We start from the raw sequence: 11,747 nt of genomic DNA on the forward strand, positions 1-11,747 counted from the left end.
ATGCACCTGCATCCTTCAGGCATTCTGTTCTTCCTGGCGATCTCTTTGCCTGCAGGTAGGAGGTGAACTGTGGGTCTGGATATGAAAAAGTCTCCTAAGGGCTCAGATACTAAAATTAAAATAAGTAAACAAACAATGTAACCCCAGAATGGGAAGTTTCACCCATAGGAGATGGGTTGGTGGGTTAGGGCTAGGATATGGGCAAGGGGTATTAAGGTATCATTCTCTATATTAGTTATAGATCCTCAGGATCTTTAAAGAGAGGAGCCCATTTCATGACGAGTGCACCCCTATTCAGGCAATAAATTCCTATTTCCTCTAAATCATGTTTTTGTTTGCTTGTTTGTTTGTTGATACAGGATCTCTCTATGTAGCTCTGGTTGTTTTGGAACTCGATCTGTGTAGATTACGCTGGCCTTGAGCTTACAGAGATCCACCTGCCTCTGCCTCTAGAGTGCTGGGATTAAAGGCGTGGGCCACCATGCCCAGCTTTTCTTGGACCTAGACTCTACAGTCTCACTGACATCTTATGGGAAGTAAGGGCATGAGTCCCAGAAGGGGAATCAACAGATACCAAACCCTCCACCAGAAAGAGAAAACAAGACTGGCTTTGCTCCTAGCCTCCTGAACACTGATTTGTCTTTTTCTTTATTCCTTCAGCTAACTGTGCCATCGGGAATGACGGTGTAGAGTTTGAAACATGTGTTGCAGACAAAGGCGTTTGTTTCTTTGGTTGTAGGCCAGGATGGATTTGGATTGGCTACTGTAACAACCTAATGTCCTGTTGTAAAAAGGACAAGTTATATGCACCTCCTCAATCCAAAGGTATATAACCTATACTTCATGGCTCCAATTAAAAGGTTCTGTGAAAGATTAAAAGTTCCTAATCTGTCTTCAAGGTCCAAGAGTTCACTAAGAGAGACTGTGGGTGGCAGATGGGGAGCACACTGGCTGATCTGCTGTGTATTGTCAGGATTCCAGATGTGCTTTGTAAAGAAGCACTGCAGTGAACAGCACTTCCTGGTCTTTCTTTATTGTCTTAAATCATAAATTCCTTCTTGGGATTGGAGAGATGATGACTCAGTGGTTAAGACCATCAGCTGCTCTTCCAGAGGACCTGGGCTTGATTTCTAGCATCACAACCATCTGTAACTTCAGTTCCAAGGGAACTGATACTCTCTTCTGGCCTCTACATAAACTTCACAAGCATGTGAAGTTAGACAGCACATACATAAAATTCAATTAAATTTAAACAAAAATAATAAAATAGACTCAACTGCTCCATATAAGTCCACAGGCCCAAGGAAATGACACTCTGAGTGCAGAAACAAAGGCTGCCATGATGAGATCAGTCTTTAAACTGTTTTGCATATATCAAACTACTTAATCCTCAAAACAAAAATCTGATTTCTTCAAATGATGATTTTTTTTCCAAGATCACACAAGTATGAAATTAGTTTGTCCTGGATTTGAACTCAGTTCATCTTCATTTTTTTCTTCTTGTTATCATCATCATTTGTTATTATTTTTATTTCCCCAGGGAAGAGCACACCAATTGGTTACCCAACACCAAATGGTCAGCCCTCAAAAACATACGCATACAAGTAATATACAAACTAAACAAATGTATTTACTTATTTGGGAACACACACACACACACACACACACACACACAATCCAGTCTATTGTGATTGAGTCCACTTTTGGTTGCACTGAACTGCTTCTCACTTGGGAAGTACAGGAGTTTGGCTGGGCTGTAGTTTCAGAGTCTAGAGTGCTAACCATTACACCATGGAACCAACTTTGTAGTTTCAATGAGAAATCATGAATCCAACCTGATCTTCTGAAGGCTCTGGGCCATAAACTGATCTCAAGTTCCATTCCTGGCTCAACACAGGCCCTGACCTTCAGTTCCCACATACCTGCCATCACTATTTTTGCCCATGCATCATCACACTCACGTTCAGGATGAAGCTGTCATCTACACAGCTGTGTTGTGCCAGGGTGCTTCCTTACCATCCATTGCCATGTGCCCCTCCCCAGGAGGGACAGAACCATGGGCTCTATCAAGATCCTTGTAATTCACTGCAGAGCAATAAGAATGGTTGGCAGCCTCATCTCACAAGTGCTCTTTCCCAAAACTGTGGCCATAAAAACACTATTGGTACAGCAAGAAGGGCCCACCTGCCCACAGATCTTCAGCTTCTGGTCCTCAAACTTCCTAAAGGTCATGATGGTTCAAGCAGCTAGACTCTAATGACATGATGCTTTGGTTAGCCCTTTGGAGCCTCCTCCCAGAAGCATCTATAGTGTGTGGCAACATGTATTGGTTCCTTAAAGCCTATCATCCCCTTAGCAAAAGAAAGGAGGGTAGTGGTACAAAAATTTATAAAATAGCCAGGCGGTGGTGGTGCACGCCTTTAATCCCAGCATTCGGGAGGCAGAGGCAGGTGGATCTCTGTGAATTGGAGACCAGACTGGTCTACAAGAGCTAGTTCCAGGACAGCCATCAAAGCCACAGAGAAACCCTGTCTCGAAAAACCAAAAAAAAAAATTATAAAATAATGTAATAAAATTAACATAAAATTGAAAATCAAGCCAGGCATAGTGGCACACACCTGTAATCCAGCAGAGGCAGGGTAACCAGAAGTCCAAGGACAACCTGGGTATATGACATTCTGTCTGGGAAAAATAAAAATATTAAATAATAATGAAAAGTAGGTAACAGAAAAGCAAAAAAAAAAAAAAAAAAAAAAAAAAAAAAAAAAAAACTCCTCAGATTTCACATTTTTCTTATGGTCCCCAAGGCTGTAATTATATTGACCAATAACACAACTTTGAGAGTTAAGTGCAAACTAAGGACACAGAATTCTCTCCAGCAGAATACAAAGAGGACTCAGATCTTCAAAACTATGATTCTCAATGTGTGCTTCAGCATGAGAGCACTTGTCTGTCAAGTACAAGAGTCAGGTTCAATCCAGGACAGCTGGTTTGTTGCCTGTGTGGAGCCCTGGAGTGCCTTCCAGGTTCATCTCTTCCCTTGATGAATGAGTTTGATGGATACCAATCCATACAAACACCAAAGTCACATCTTCCCACAAGTCCTGCCATTCTGAAATACTAATGGCCAAGACTCTCTTCCAGTTCCTGGCTTGTATAGAGGCTGCATGAAGCATGTTTTATAGATTGTGACTCCTTCTTGCCACCATGTGGCAGCCGTCATCCATTTTACTCCCTCACAGTCTTTGCACATCAGCTTCCAGTCTGTGGTGGGCATTCTGGAGAAATCCAAGGCTTTTCTAAGGTTTTCACTGTCAGTTTCTTCCTTTCCTTGGTCAAGGGTAGCACAGTGGTAGGCATGCAGTCAGAATTCAATAACAAGACTAGACTTTGTTAGAGAAAGTTCTAGAGACTCATTGCATAACCATGCATACACTTAAAATGGCACTGGATTGTATAATTAAAAGGAATTGGGGGGGAGCCTAGCAATATGTCTCGTTGGGTAAAGGCACTTGCTGCTATATCTGACTACCTGAGCTTGATCCCCCAAACCCACATGGTAGAAAGAGAGGGCATTACACATGCACTAGCAGGTGTAAACACACAACACACCCATATACACAAGTCCCAACTGGCTGAAGACCATTGAAAAGATGATCAGAGAGGGGGGAGACTTGTCAATCACACTTCTGGTGATGGACCATAATTAAAAATTGTTTTATCTTTTTCAATCTTCATTATTTGGGAAAAAGGACACATGCCAACTTGGGTAAGACTAAAAATAACATAGATCAAAATTCAATGCAATCTGCTGGTGACTCCCCATCTTATACCTGCCTTTGAAAGCTCTGGGCTTCCCGAAGCCCTGCAGACTTGGACAAATAAAAACTATCAGGTTAGGAAGGCCAAACCCTAGTTTTTGCTTCTGTCACCAGGGGGCGCAACCACAGGCTTCGGGCTCTTCCCACTTCCCACTTGAAGTTTGTTAAGATCTGAACAGAGCTGAAAAAGTATGTGCTTGGATACAAACGTCACAACAATAGAGGGATCCAGACAGGGTCTTTTACACTGGGGCTTGGGGAGGAGAGGAACAGGGGTGGGGGTGGGGATAGAGGGCTTACTAACACAGGCTTTGAGGACAAAATCCATTTCCAGCTGTATATGGTAATAAAGACCTTTAGCAAAGGTAATGTGTTGACTGTAGTTTTATTTTAATTGCACATAATTTCGATCTATCTGGGCTTCGTTCCTTGTCATCTTTTGTTGAGTGACATTAGAAAGGGTGCTTACCAAATTCTAGTCTCCTGTCTGTAAATGGGAAATACTAACCACATAACAGACCACAGGTAAGCTGATGACTGAGAGATGGTCGGCATGGGACTGAATCTATCCACTAATGGGAAATAGCAGGGTATCTCAGGCCTGGTCCTAGATTCTACTGCACAAGAGGCCCAAAAGAAAGACCTCCCAGACAATTGCTCATGCGTGCCTTTTCAGACAATAGTTCTTTATATAGCTTTTTAATTACCTTACGAAGTAGTGGACGTTCCCAAGGGCTTTTCATACATCCTTAGTATTGGATACTCTTTCCCTCTCCTCTCCTCTTCCCTTACTCCTGCCACCATTCCTGCTTAAGTCTTTAACTCCCAGTATTCCTGCTGACCTCTGCCACCTTCATTGTTCTGCCCTGCCCTCTCCCCTTAAGGTCTCCTGCCTTCTCCCTCTGGCCTGGCTTACCTTATTCAGTGCAATGCTTTCCAGTCCCATCCATTTTTTTTCCTGCTAACTTCATTTTCTTTTATAGCTGAATAAAATTCCACTATGTGTGTATCACATTTTCATTTCTCGTTCATCAGCTGATGAACATCTAAGCTGAATCCTTCGTGATTCACATGATATTTCTTCAGAACGCCCGCTAGAGCATCAAGTACCCTTCACTCAGAGTCTGATCATATAACCAGCAGCTCAAAGACAGTGGGGGGAAATAAAAATATCAAATACCCTTCATGCTCTATTTGACTGCATGAGTTAAAAACAAACAAATAAGCCCCAAACCCAACAACAATAAAGAGCCTTCTTCGCAACAGTAAACAAAGAAAAGACAATTCATGGAAGAATGTGTGACAAGGAGCAGGCAAACATCCGTGAAGATAGCTTTAAAACTTTGGAGAAGGAATCCAAACAAAGATGTAGACAGAAGGAAAGTTAAAGACATTGGTACCCAGCAGTTGTGTAGCCCCTTCCTGTCAATTTAGCAATTGCCAATAACCCCACTAAACCTTTGAATCACACAGACTAATCCTCAAGCTCCTGAATAAAGCTTTTTAACTAAGATTGTCAGAATTTCTGAAGATGAGGCCTGAGCCTAAGCTCCCCTTCTGGGCAGAGGAGCCCATTATTCAGTCGCAACAAAAGGGAGCTGATAATGGCAGATGAGCAGATGCATTGTCAAGTGGGAAAGGAAAAATCAAGGATCCTTCAGTTACTAGGGTCAGGGACTCTTGACAACTCTCTGCACATAAGCCTCACTGCACACATTACCCTAGAATAGACTCAAAATGAAGCAGAAATAGGAGGTTACAAACAAGGAGCTGTAGAGTTACTTTATCAACCCTCTACTTGAAATAAAACACAAATGCCATTTAAAACAACATAGACTGGCTGGGTGTTGGTGGATCGCATGCCTTTAATCCCAGCACTCAGGAGGCAGAGGCAGGTGGATCTCTGTGAGTTCGAGGCCAGCCTGGTCTCCAGGGCTAGTTCTAGGACAGCTAGGGCTGTTACATAGAGAAACTCTGTTTTAAAAAGCAAAAACAAAAAACAAACCCATAAACAGCAACAACAAAAAAATCATAAACTACATCAAAGGGATCATTTCTTCGTGAAAAAGTAAAACAGGAAAAACATCAGGAAACACAACAAATAATATAATTTTAGAAGTTTGATACTTCCAAGTAAAAACCTTTCAAATGTTAATAAAAACCTTTGAAATTAATGCTACTCTACAGAAATATGGAGTGTATGTGTGCGCATGAATGTGCATTTGGGGTGTTCGTGCACCTGTGTGTGGTATGTTTGTGCATGTGTGTATGAATGCATGTGTGTTTGGGGTGAATGTGTGTGGTTTATGTGCATGTGTGTTTGGGGTGTATGTGCACATGCATGCATGTACTTGTGGTGTGTGTGTGCTGTGTATATGCATGTGAATTTGTGTTTAGGGTGTGCATACACATGTGTGTGATATGTATATGCATGTATGTATGCATGTCTGTGTGTATTGTGCATGTGTTTGGGGGGGTATGTGTGGTTTATATGTGCATGTGCGTTTGGTGTGTGTGTGTGTGTGTGTGTGTGTATGTGCATGTGCGTTTGGTGTGTGTGTATATGTGCATGTGTGTTTGGTGTGTGTGTGTGTGTGTGTGTGTGTGCGTGCGCGTGTGTTTGTAGGGGCCACAGCCCATGTGTGGAGGTCAGAAGACAATTTTGTCCATCTTTGTGCACAAAAGATTCTGAGGTGACCCCTGAGACATCTCAGTAGCCCAGTATTGCGACGTTGTTACAATGGAGCACACCCAAGCTAAGAAGAATTTCTGTTATTCACAGCATTGCAGGCAACCTCCCAGACAAAACAATGGGGAGGAGAAGCTAGGCCTTGGCTGCCACTCACTTGGATTTTCAGAGCACAGCACCGGGTCAGAAGCAGGGAAGTGACTGTTTCTGGTGGGTAATGAGAGGGATGAGGAGTTCTGAGAACACTCTGGGAACATGTATATAAGCATAGGCATTTTTAAGAGTGGCTCAATCCACTTGCACACAGAAGACCTGGGCGGCACATGTTGACATCAGTAAGTAACACTAGGAAATGGGTCGCATCACTCAAGGAAAAAAAAAAAAAAAGATAGCCAAGGTTTCCTGGGTGGCCTCTGAAAACCCGAAAAACTGGGGAGGCCTCCTAGGAAAATGACAAACACCAAAGTGTTCCAGAATAAAGCAGAGCTCAGATGTCTGAGGAGCCACAATGGTCCCTTCTGCGTGTTGTAGGCTAGCTCAGGGTCCACACAGGGCCAACTAGACCCCTGAGGGAATCACAGAAAAGGAGGGTTTAGCCTATCAGTTAGCTCCCACTTCTCTTCCATAAGTCCCGACAAAACACAGGCTGCCTTGCGCTCCCTGACCTCGGGAGTCGCGAACCTTCTCATCACACCCTGCCCGAGGTACTGTCCAGACAAGACCCCAGCTGTCCACCCTGTGGCGCCAGCAAGGGGACAACAGACAGCATGGCCCCTGCTCCCACCGCCTCCCTTCCCCTGCCACCATAACAAATGACCTCATCTGAAGAGCCGGCTCCTATCGGCCAGTTCGCTCCAGGCCAGCAGAGGGAGTATCGGGAGGAACCGAGGCGGCCCTGGGTTCTGGTTACTTTGGCATAGACCTGGTTCTGTGGAGCTTCAGCTTCAGCCTTCAGATCAGGGGCGCCTCAGCCTTGTTCTTGAGTCTTGGACACTGGGTGAACCCTACTCCTGCATGTAGATCTCTCTCAGCCACCCTCCTTTATGCTGTTCTTAGTACACACAGCTGCAAAGGACAGCCCCACAAACATAGCCACAGAAGGACAGGGGAGGGGGTGAGTGTGTGTGTGTGTGTGTGTGTGTGTGTGTGTGTGTGTGTGTGTGTGTGAGAGAGAGAGAGAGAGAGAGAGAGAGAGAGAGAGAGAGAGAGAGAGAGAGAGAGAGAGAGAATGCGCACGCGTGCCTTCTAGGTGCTAGGATTACACACATGCACACCACTCTGACATTTTGTTGTTATTGTGGTTTGGCTTTTTATTTTTTGGGTGGATTCTGGGGATCCAATTCAGGCCCTGCTGCTTGCAAAACAGGCGTTTAATTGATTGAGCCACCTACATAACCCCAGCTTCTGCTGCCTAAAAGTGCTTCAGCCACAGGTACTACAGCCACAATGTCTTCTCTCTGTCCTATAGAGTCATTTTACCCAGTCCAAAAATGGAAGTCTAGGACTCCAGCTGTTCCACGTTCTCATAACCCTGTGTTCCACAGGGGCCCTTCAGGGGTATGGCAGGGGCCTCCCACCAGTGATTGGGAGGCAACCTCATTCCACCAGATGATGTGACCACTCTGGTGGCTTCAACACTGGTGTCTTTTTCCAGTCTGGTCCAGCGTTTAAGGATAGTGCTCATGCTGTTTTCCACAGTAGGCAACCTTAAGCAAAGTTTATAACCTTTCTAGATCTCGGTGTATAATCTACCAAAGCGGGGTGTGACTTTTGTCTTCAAGCCCTTCTTTTTTCTTTCTTTCTTTCTTTCTTTCTTTCTTTCTTTCTTTCTTTCTTTCTTTTTTGTTGTTTTTCGAGATAGGGTTTCTCTGTGTAGCTTTGGAGCCTATCCTGGCACTCTCTCTGGAGACCAGGCTGGCCTCGAACTCACAGAGATCCACCTGCCTCTGCCTCCCGAGTGCTGGGATTAAAGGCGCCCGCCACCAATGCCCGGCTTCTTCAAGCCCTTTTATAAGAATCAAGTGAACAACTAAATCAGTGCTTCACGATCGGTGTAAGGGAAGCAGTCCATAAATATATAATGTGTTTGTTACCAGGGTCCACCTGGGAACGGTGGTCAGGTCTACCTGGCTTCTCTATCCCCATCAATCTGAATGTATCACCTGTTGACTGTGTGAACTGGGTCTCAGTGACCTTCCCAAAGGCAGCTGGGGTTCCTATATGCTGGGTCACAGACCCCACCGTTGGCCTTTCTGTCCTTACCCAGGATATCACATTGTGATTATGGGTCATTGCAAGCACCTCATGTCTTCAGGAATTACTCGCTGAGGGCTGGGGTTGCAGCTCAGTTGGTGGAGGGCTTGCCTAGCATGCATGAAGCCCTGGGTTCTGTTCCCAACACAGCATAAACCGACTAAGGTGGTGCTCACCTGTAATCCCAGCACTCAGGAGATAGAGGCAGTGGGATCAAAATACCAAGATTCTGCATAGCCATATAGTGAGTTCAAGGTGGAGGGGGCAGGGGACACATGAGCCTTTATTTTGAGAAGAAGGGGGGAGGAGAAAGTGGGAAAAGAAGAGAAGAGGAAGAAGAGGAAGAAGAGGAGAGGAGGTAACCATTAGGCAAGAAGTCGATTTTGTTCAACATCAGAAAACACCTGTGTTATGTCTCCCCTTCCCCCGGAGGGCAGCAGGTGAAGAAAGTACCACCTTGGAAGTTCCCCCCAAGGAAGGAGTATCCCCAGCCAGTCTTCCATCCAGTCCCTGTGCCTTTGCAGAGGCTCCAGCCCAGTGACACCTTCTCAACAAATGTCACCATAGGTTGGTCTCTGTACCATGGGACAGATGGTCAGACACTAACTAACCTAAGACAGAAGGGGCTTGGAGGCTGATTGTCTCCCTCAGATGCCACATTCTCATCTGGCTCCTGAATGCCTGCTGGAGCTTCCTAGGGTCCTGTTAGGTTTCTCTCCTTTCATATGCTGACTTCAGCAGTTATCTACCCCCACCACACACTTGCCAGGGAAGAGCTGCTACTGCACAAACTAAGCTTTCTGCTCTTATAGAAACACAATGGTTTGATTTTGAATTAATATTTCCCCACTCTTACTTGTCAGTGTGTATCTTGGGATTGCACTGTGTTAGAATGTTAGATTTTCAAAATTGCTATTTGAATTGCTGACTTGGTTTTCATTAACAAAAACTAGTAGGTGTCTTAGTCAGCATTCTAGTGCTCTGAAAATACACCATGACAGGACAACTCTTATATAGGCAAGCATTTAATTGGGCTGGCTTACTGTCCCAGTAGTTTAGTCTATTATCAGCATGGTGGGAAGCATGGAACCATGCAGGTAGACATGGCACTGGAGGAGCTGAGTGCTCTATATTGGGATATACTGCACAGGCAGCAGGAAGAGAAAGACACTTGGCCTGGCTTGAGCATTTGAAACCCCAACGCCTACCCCCCAGTGACATACTTCCCCCAACAAGGCCACACCTTCTAATCCTTTAAAAAAAAGTGCTATTTCCTATGGGCCTATGGGGGGCCATTTTCTCAAACCACCACACTGTGCCAACAAGATGGCTCAGTGAGTAAAGGCATTTGCAAACAAGACTGATAGCCTGAGTGTGAATCCTGGGTCCCACATGGTAGAAAGAGAGAACAGATGCTAGCAAATAGTGCTCTGACTTCCACACGTTATAAACACACACACACACACACACACACACACACACACACACACACACACACACGACAAATGTGCCACAGCTTTTGTAGACCCGGTCTCCTCTGTCACTGGAGCATCTCCAGCCCCTCCCCTGGAGGCCACAGCAACTGACTGGCAGGCTCCAAAGCAACTAAATGTGACTGGAAAGCAGTGATTAAAAAACGTAGACCTGTCAGAAGAGACACAACAGGACTCATGACCTGTGGAATGCACTACTAGGCTACTGGGGAAGTATAACATAGCAAAGGATATTGCCACCCATATCAAGAAGGAGTTTGAGAAGAAATTACAACCCCTCCTGTGGGGCAAACCTTTTGTAGCTATGTGACACAGGAAACCAAACACTTCATCTCTTTCTACCTCAGTTGGGTGGTCATTGTTCTGTTCAAATCTGGTCAAAATCACGGGCTGTGTCAAGCACCCAGTGGTCCACCCCAAAACAAGGACTGCATCCTAAATTCCAAATACCAGTGACTGAATCCCCAGTCTTGCTAAGGAAACACCTCATTTTGAATCTGTTGTGTTTTGAACAGGGCATCATCTTCTATAAGAGTTTGCAGTTATAGTTAGTAAGATTGCATCCACTTGTTCTTATTTACTGCTCCATACTTCTGTGCCTACCCTACCCACCCCATAGGCCATTTATTTAAAAAAAATAAATCTGTTAGAAATGTAAATACATAAATAAAGTGAAATTTACTGATGTTTACAACAAGCACATTGACCTCATTAGTATGAAATTTTGCTTTTAGAAAATGAAAACAAGGGCTGGAGAGATGGCTCAAAGGTTAGGAGCACCAACTGTTCTTCCAGAGGTCCTGAGTTCAATTCCCAGCAACCACAAGGTGGCTCACAACCATCCGTAATGAGATCTGGTGCCCTCTTCTGGCGTGCAGGCATATGTAGAGGCAGAATGTTGTATACATAATAAATAAAATCTTAAAAAAAAACAACAACAAGATCAAAAGAAATTTAAGGAGGAAAAGGTTTCTTACATCTCTTACATTTCCATGTTAGAGCCCATCACTGAGAGAAGTCATGGCAGGAATAGAAGCAGGGACCGTGGAGGATGTTACTCACTGGCTTGCTCCCAGGCTCATGATCAGCTAGCTTTCTAGTACAGCCCAGCCCATGCTAGGGATGACACCATCCACCTAGGGCTGTGTCCTTATGTCAGGTGACAATCAAAAAAATGCCCCCCCAGGCATGCCCCTTGTTCAACTGGATGGAGTCAGTTCCTCCCTCTTCCCATGTGTGTCAAGTTGACAACCAAGATTAGCCATCACACCAGTCTCAAGTTGAAGCACCTGAATTCTTCTGTTCCCAGCCACTTTGGAGCCTTCAGCTTCCTGTCTACAGGGAGTCCCTTAGGCTCTAGCCATCTCTCTAGCCCTACAGAGACGAGAAGCAAGCTGCTCGGGGGCCTCTGCTCCAGGTGAAACTGGCTGCCAGCTTCAGAAAGCAGAGCCCCACTCACAATCACTGCTCTCCAGTACCTTCCCCACAATT

The 11,747-nt window shown here is 44.9% G+C and overlaps 1 protein-coding gene and 1 pseudogene across 1 annotated transcript; both read left to right on the forward strand.

Annotated features, from left to right (window-relative positions):
* Defb136 (defensin beta 136) lies at positions 1-833 on the forward strand. Its single transcript, XM_027390043.1, has 2 exons — positions 1-55; positions 661-833. Exons 1-2 carry the CDS (start codon positions 1-3, stop codon positions 831-833), a joined length of 228 nt encoding a protein of 75 aa, XP_027245844.1.
* A 4,283-nt stretch (positions 834-5,116) lies between these two features.
* On the forward strand, positions 5,117-10,712 carry LOC100760754 (annotated as a pseudogene).
* The last annotated feature ends 1,035 nt before the right edge of the window (positions 10,713-11,747 follow it).

Source organism: Cricetulus griseus, assembly GCF_003668045.3.
Source record: "Cricetulus griseus strain 17A/GY chromosome 1 unlocalized genomic scaffold, alternate assembly CriGri-PICRH-1.0 chr1_1, whole genome shotgun sequence".
Lineage (NCBI taxonomy): Eukaryota > Metazoa > Chordata > Mammalia > Rodentia > Cricetidae > Cricetulus > Cricetulus griseus.

Excerpts from the sequence above, each read along its gene's own strand:
- Defb136 (XM_027390043.1), top strand. The coding sequence starts at position 1 with ATGCACCTGCATCCTTCAGGCATTCTGTTCTTCCTGGCGATCTCTTTG. Across the intron at positions 56-660 it reads GGCGATCTCTTTGCCTGCAG|CTAACTGTGCCATCGGGAAT; the intron begins GTAGGAGGTGAA and ends TTATTCCTTCAG.